The sequence below is a fragment of the Sinocyclocheilus anshuiensis genome, unplaced genomic scaffold, assembly GCF_001515605.1.
Source record: "Sinocyclocheilus anshuiensis isolate Anshui unplaced genomic scaffold, SAMN03320099.WGS_v1.1 scaffold173, whole genome shotgun sequence".
NCBI classification, from domain to species: Eukaryota; Metazoa; Chordata; class Actinopteri; order Cypriniformes; family Cyprinidae; genus Sinocyclocheilus; species Sinocyclocheilus anshuiensis.
The window spans coordinates 1,435,369-1,441,445 of NW_015536480.1; the positions used below are offsets into that span (position 1 = coordinate 1,435,369).

The window sequence follows — 6,077 nt, forward strand, 5'->3', positions numbered from 1 at the left end:
ATATATATATATATATATATATATATACACATACATACACACACATACACATATACACACACACAAACACACAGTATATATATAATTCTGTCTCTGAGCTCTTCAGGCAGTTCCTTTGACCTCATGATTCTCATTTGCTCTGACATGCACTGTGAGCTGTAAGGTCTTATATAGACAGGTGTGTGGCTTTCCTAATCAAGTCCAATCAGTATAATCAAACACAGCTGGACTCAAATGAAGGTGTAGAACCATCTCAAGGATGATCAGAAGAAATGGACAGCACCTGAGTTAAATATATGAGTGTCACAGCAAAGGGTCTGAATACTTAGGACCATGTGATATTTCAGTTTTTCTTTTTTAATAAATCTGCAAAAATGTCAACAATTCTGTGTTTTTCTGTCAATATGGGGTGCTGTGTGTACATTAATGAGGAAAAAAAATTAACTTAAATGATTTTAGCAAATGGCTGCAATATAACAAAGAGTGAAAAATTTAAGGGGGTCTGAATACTTTCCGTACCCACTGTAGATGTTTAACTAGTAGATCTGAAGTTTACAAAGCATTTCTGAATCCGGGAAGGTTAATTTTATGCACAAATTAATGGAACTTTTTTTCCCCTCATTTTTGGGCATTTATATCTTGCAGTTTGGAGTTTTTTATTTCGTAATCTTGAGTTTATAACTTGCAACTCTGAGGAAAAAAAGCTTAAATTGCAAGATAAAAAGTCAAAATTACCTTTTTTATTTTCTTTCCAATGGCAGAATCAAGCTTTCATAAAAATACCTAAAACTGAAAATTAAAAAATAAAAACTAATAAAAATGACAAAAACACACAAAGAAATTGCCAAAAATGTAACTAATTTAAAATGTTAATGAAAAAACTACAATAGGATCTCAGTGCTGCTAAAATGACACTGGTGTGTTTGTGTGTGTGTCTGGGTGTGTGTGTGTGTGTGTGTGCGCGCGCAGGTATGATTATAAAATCGCTCGCGAGTACAACTGGAACGTGAAGAACAAGGCCAGTAAAGGATACGAGGAGAACTACTTCTTCATCTTCAGAGACGGAGACGGAGTTTATTACAATGAGCTGGAGACCAGGTAACTGTCAATCACAAAGACGGCTCCGCCCACTCCGGCTCAGTGTGTGTTACTGACCGTGTGTGTGTGTGTGTGTGTGTGTGTGTGTGTTTTAGGGTGCGTCTGAGCAAGCGGCGAGCAAAGGTTGGCGCTCCGTCGTCTACGAACGCTGTGCTGGTGTGTAAACACAGAGACATGAACGAGAAGGAGCTGGAGGCTCAGGTCAGTTCACATCTCGCATCACAAACATCTGAGCTCAGATCAGATTACCTTTAAAACAGCAGATTGAGTTTATTTGCACAGAAGGGATTGATGTGGTGTGACCGCAGTCACTGATCTGTGTGTGTGTGTGTGTGTGTCTGATGGACAGGATGCTCGCAAGGCTCAGCTGGAGAATCACGAGCCCGAGGATGAAGAGGAGGAGCTGGACATGATGAAAGACCTGCAGGACTCTGGTAACACAAACACCTTTATATTATACACCTGTGTGTGTACGTGTGTGTTTAGTACAAAGCCTGTTGCTCACACCAGGAACAACAACGAACAAAGATTAGGGATGTCCCGATCAGGTTTTCTGTGCCCCGATCCGATACTTGAATGTTCCTATAGGAATGTATGTTTGGTGCACACTTCAAGTACATTAAAGTTATTAAAATCAATCCAACGTATGCAGAGTTGTGCGTAAAGAGTAAAAAGGCATTATGACAATGACGTCTCAGATAGTCTGTCGGCAGATAAAAGTAAACAATAAATGAGTGATCGTTACAAAAGTGCGCATCAAATACATTAAACACGGAAGTTCAAACGTGTGTGACGCGCTAGAACAGACCTCAGTGTTTCTTTGCACACATTTGAGCGACTTCTTTTGCTTTTAATGGAAGTTGGCGAACCCACTTAAAGGCGCATACTGCCACCTACTGCATGACAGCTGACGTAAAATAAGGATTGCTCTGAGGACATCTGATGCTCGGGACATCCCTAACAAAAATTATAATGTGAAGTTTTAATAATTGCTCTAATTCTAAGTGAATAGCAGAGTCGACACCTCAGCTATACCAATAACGGCTCAGAGGAACGATATCAGTGGAATCACTTTCACTTTCGATATTTATTTTTCCAAATGATGAACTATAAAAACATTGACAGCCAATCAGAGCTCAAACTTTTGAAGTGACATGACAAAACTGCGCTTAGAATAAACAGAACGTTATCATCCTTATACGTTACCGTAGTTATAGTTATCGCTATAGTTATCATCATAGTTATTGTTATCGTTATCATAGTTTTTGCTGTAGTTATTGTCAGTTACCATTATCAGAGTTATTGTTATACTTATCATTGTAGTTATCGTTAGTTATCGCTATAGCTACTGCCATAGTTATAGTTATCACTAAAGTTATCATAGCTATAGTTATCGTCATATAGTTATCATCATAGCTATTGCAATAGTTATCGCTATAGATACAGCAGTAGTTGTCATCAGTTATTGCTATCATCACAGTCATAGTGATCACTGTAGTTATAGTCATTGCTATTGCTATAGTTATCGTTAGTTATTTTCATAGCTATAGTATTATCATAGCTATGACTATAGGTATTGTTATAGTTATCATCATAGGTATCGCTATAGTTATCGTCATAGCTATCGTTATAATTATCATTATAGTTATCACTATATTTGTCATCATAGCTATCATTATATTTCTCATCATAGTTATCGCTATAGATTAAAGCTATAAGCTCCGTGAAGCCGTGGTTTACAGTGAATTTATAACAGCTATGGGGTGTTGTTAGGTACGACGCGAAGTGGAGTTAAACCCCCTTAGCTGTTATAAATTCACTGTAAACCATGGCTTCACGGAGCTTATTGCTTTTATAAAATGGTTATTCCATATACGTAGTAAGGTTTCACAAAATAAAACAGAGCAAATAAAGTGTAATGATATTAATAAAAACAGTATTCTTCCACCAAACAATGTAGCTCCTCAGAAACAGTTGTGGTTGCAACAAAGTGGTTGCTGAGCAACACACAGAAGTAAACAAAGGTGTATGTTACTTTGTAGAGTAATTTACAACAGCTTCGAACGCGGCTCAGCCAATCAGAATCAAGCACCGGAACGATCCGTTTTATAAATAACGATAGTTATCGTCGTCATAGTTATCGTTAGTTATTGTCATAGCTATAGTTTTCATCAAAGCTATCACTATAGGTATAGTCATAGTTATTGTTATAATTATCGTTATAGTTATCGTTATAGTTATCACTGTAGTTATCATAGCTATCACTATAGTTATCGTTATAGTTATCGTCATAGCTATTGTTACAATTATCGTTATAGTTATCACTAGTTATCATAGCTATCACTATAGTTATCGTTATAGTTATCGTCATAGCTATTGTTACAATTATCGTTATAGTTATCACTGTAGTTATCATATTGTTATAGTTATCATCATAGGTATCGCTATAGTTATCGTCATAGCTATCGTTATAATTATCATTATAGTTATCACTATAGTTGTCATCATAGCTATCATTATATTTCTCATCATAGTTATCGCTATAGATATAACGATAGTTATCGTCGTTATTGTCATAGCTATAGTTATCATCAAAGCTATCGCTATAGTTATCGTCATAGCTATCGTTATAATTATCATTATAGTTATCACTACAATTATCATAGCTATCACTATAGTTATCGTTATAATTCATCGTTATAGTTATCATCATAGCTATCACTATAGGTATCGTTATAGTTATCACTATAGTTGTCATCATAGCTATCATTATATTTCTCATCATAGTTATCGCTATAGATATAACGATAGTTATCGTCGTTATTGTCATAGCTATAGTTATCATCAAAGCTATCGCTATAGTTATCGTCATAGCTATCGTTATAATTATCATTATAGTTATCACTATATTTGTCATCATAGCTATCATTATATTTCTCGTCATAGTTATCGCTATAGATTAAAGCTATAAGCTCTGTGAAGCCGTGGTTTACAGTGAATTTATAACAGCTAAGGGGCGTTGTTAGGTACGACGCGAAGCGGAGTTAAACCCCCTTAGCTGTTATAAATTCACTGTAAACCATGGCTTCACGGAGCTTATTGCTTTTATAAAATGGTTATTCCATATACGTAGTAAGGTTTCACAAAATAAAACAGAGCAAATAAAGTGTAATGATATTAAGAACGCGGCTCAGCCAATCAGAATCAAGAACCGGAACTATCCGTTTTATAAATAATCGTCGTCATAGTTATCGTTAGTTATTGTCATAGCTATAGTTATCATCAAAGCTATCACTATAGGTATCGTCATAGTTATTGTTATAATTATCGTTATAGTTATCACTGTAGTTATCATAGCTATCACTATAGTTATCGTTATAGTTATCGTCATAGCTATTGTTACAATTATCGTTATAGTTATCACTGTAGTTATCATAACTATCACTATAGTTATCGTTATAGTTATCGTCATAGCTATTGTTACAATTATCGTTATAGTTATCACTAGTTATCATAGCTATCACTATAGTTATCGTTATAGTTATCGTCATAGCTATTGTTACAATTATCGTTATAGTTATCACTGTAGTTATCATAACTATCACTATAGGTATCGCTATAGTTATCGTCATAGCTATCGTTATAATTATCATTATAGTTATCACTATAGTTGTCATCATAGCTATCATTATATTTCTCTTCATAGTTATCGCTATAGATATAACGATAGTTATCATCATAGTTATCGCTATAGTTATCATCGTCATAGTTATCGCTATAGTTATCGCTATAGATATAACGATAGTTATTGTCGTAGTTATACTTATTGTTATAATTATCATAGCTATAGCTATAGTTAACGTCAGTTATCGTTATAATTATCATAGCTAAAGTTGTTGACATAGTTATTGTTATCATAGTTATCGCTATAGTTATTGTTATACTTATCGTTATATTTGCAGTAGTTATCGTTATAGTTGTCGTCATACTTATTGCTTTAGTTAACGTCATAGTTATTATAGTTTTGAATGAGCGTTTAGTGCATGATGTTGCGATATAACGCTGCTCTGTGTTCCTGTGCTCAGGTGAGGAGCGCGAGAAGGCCAGCGACTCGGACAACTCTGAGAGCGAGTCTGAGCGTGAGGATGAGGAGCGGCCCGCCGAGGAAGACGAGGAGGAGGACGAGGAGAGCAGCAAGAGGCGTGAGAGGAAGAGCAGCGGCAGCGAGAGCGGTGAGGACCGGCAGGCGCGAGACGAGGAGGAGATCTTCGGCAGCGACGATGACAGTGAGGATGACGAGGGTGAGCGCGCGAGGAGCAACAGCAGCAGCGTCCAGCACAGCGGCAGCGAGAGAGCGTCCGACTCCAGCGACGCCAGCGACAGCGAATGAGACGCTCAGCCCCGCCCACCAGCAGCTGCTGCACTCATGCTGTTTCCTGTTCCTGTTCAACTCTGTCCCTCTGATGCTTTCACGGTGAATCTCATGTCCAGCTCTCTCTTCACCCCGATGAAATAATATTCTGCTTGACCTGGACGTGTGAGTGTGTGAGTGTGTGAGTGTGTGAGTGTGTGTGTGAGTGTTGTGAGTGTGAGTGTGTGTGTGAGTGTGTGCGAGTGAGCGAGTGAGTGTGAGCGAGTGAGTGTGTGCGAGTGTCAGTGTGTGTGAGTGTGAGTGTGAGTGTGTGAGTGTGAGTGTGTGAGAGTGTGTGAGTGTGAGTGTGTGAGAGTGTGTGAGTGTGAGTGTGTGAGAGTGTGTGAGTGTGAGTGTGTGAGAGTGTGTGAGTGTGAGTGTGTGAGAGTGTGTGAGTGTGAGTGTGTGAGAGTGTGTGAGTGTGAGTGTGTGAGAGTGTGTGAGTGTGAGTGTGTGAGTGTGTGTGTGAGTGTGTGAGTGAGTGTGTGAGTGAGTGTGTGAGTGTGAGTGTGTGAGAGTGTGTGAGTGTGAGTGTGTGAGTGTGAGTGTGTGAGTGTGAGTGTGTGAG

The 6,077-nt window shown here is 37.8% G+C and overlaps 1 protein-coding gene across 1 annotated transcript in view; it reads left to right on the forward strand.

The window, feature by feature from the left end:
- The window catches only part of LOC107677319 (RNA polymerase II-associated factor 1 homolog), a 15,275-nt gene extending 9,578 nt beyond the window's left edge, over window positions 1–5,697 (forward strand). Inside the window, exons 11-14 of the mRNA XM_016472228.1 lie at window positions 970–1,098; window positions 1,194–1,299; window positions 1,448–1,532; window positions 5,184–5,697. Of these exons, the coding sequence (XP_016327714.1) occupies window positions 970–1,098; window positions 1,194–1,299; window positions 1,448–1,532; window positions 5,184–5,488 (625 nt within the window). The 3' untranslated portion in view covers window positions 5,489–5,697. The remainder of the gene's footprint in view (window positions 1–969; window positions 1,099–1,193; window positions 1,300–1,447; window positions 1,533–5,183) is intronic.
- Window positions 5,698–6,077: the final 380 nt, after the last annotated feature.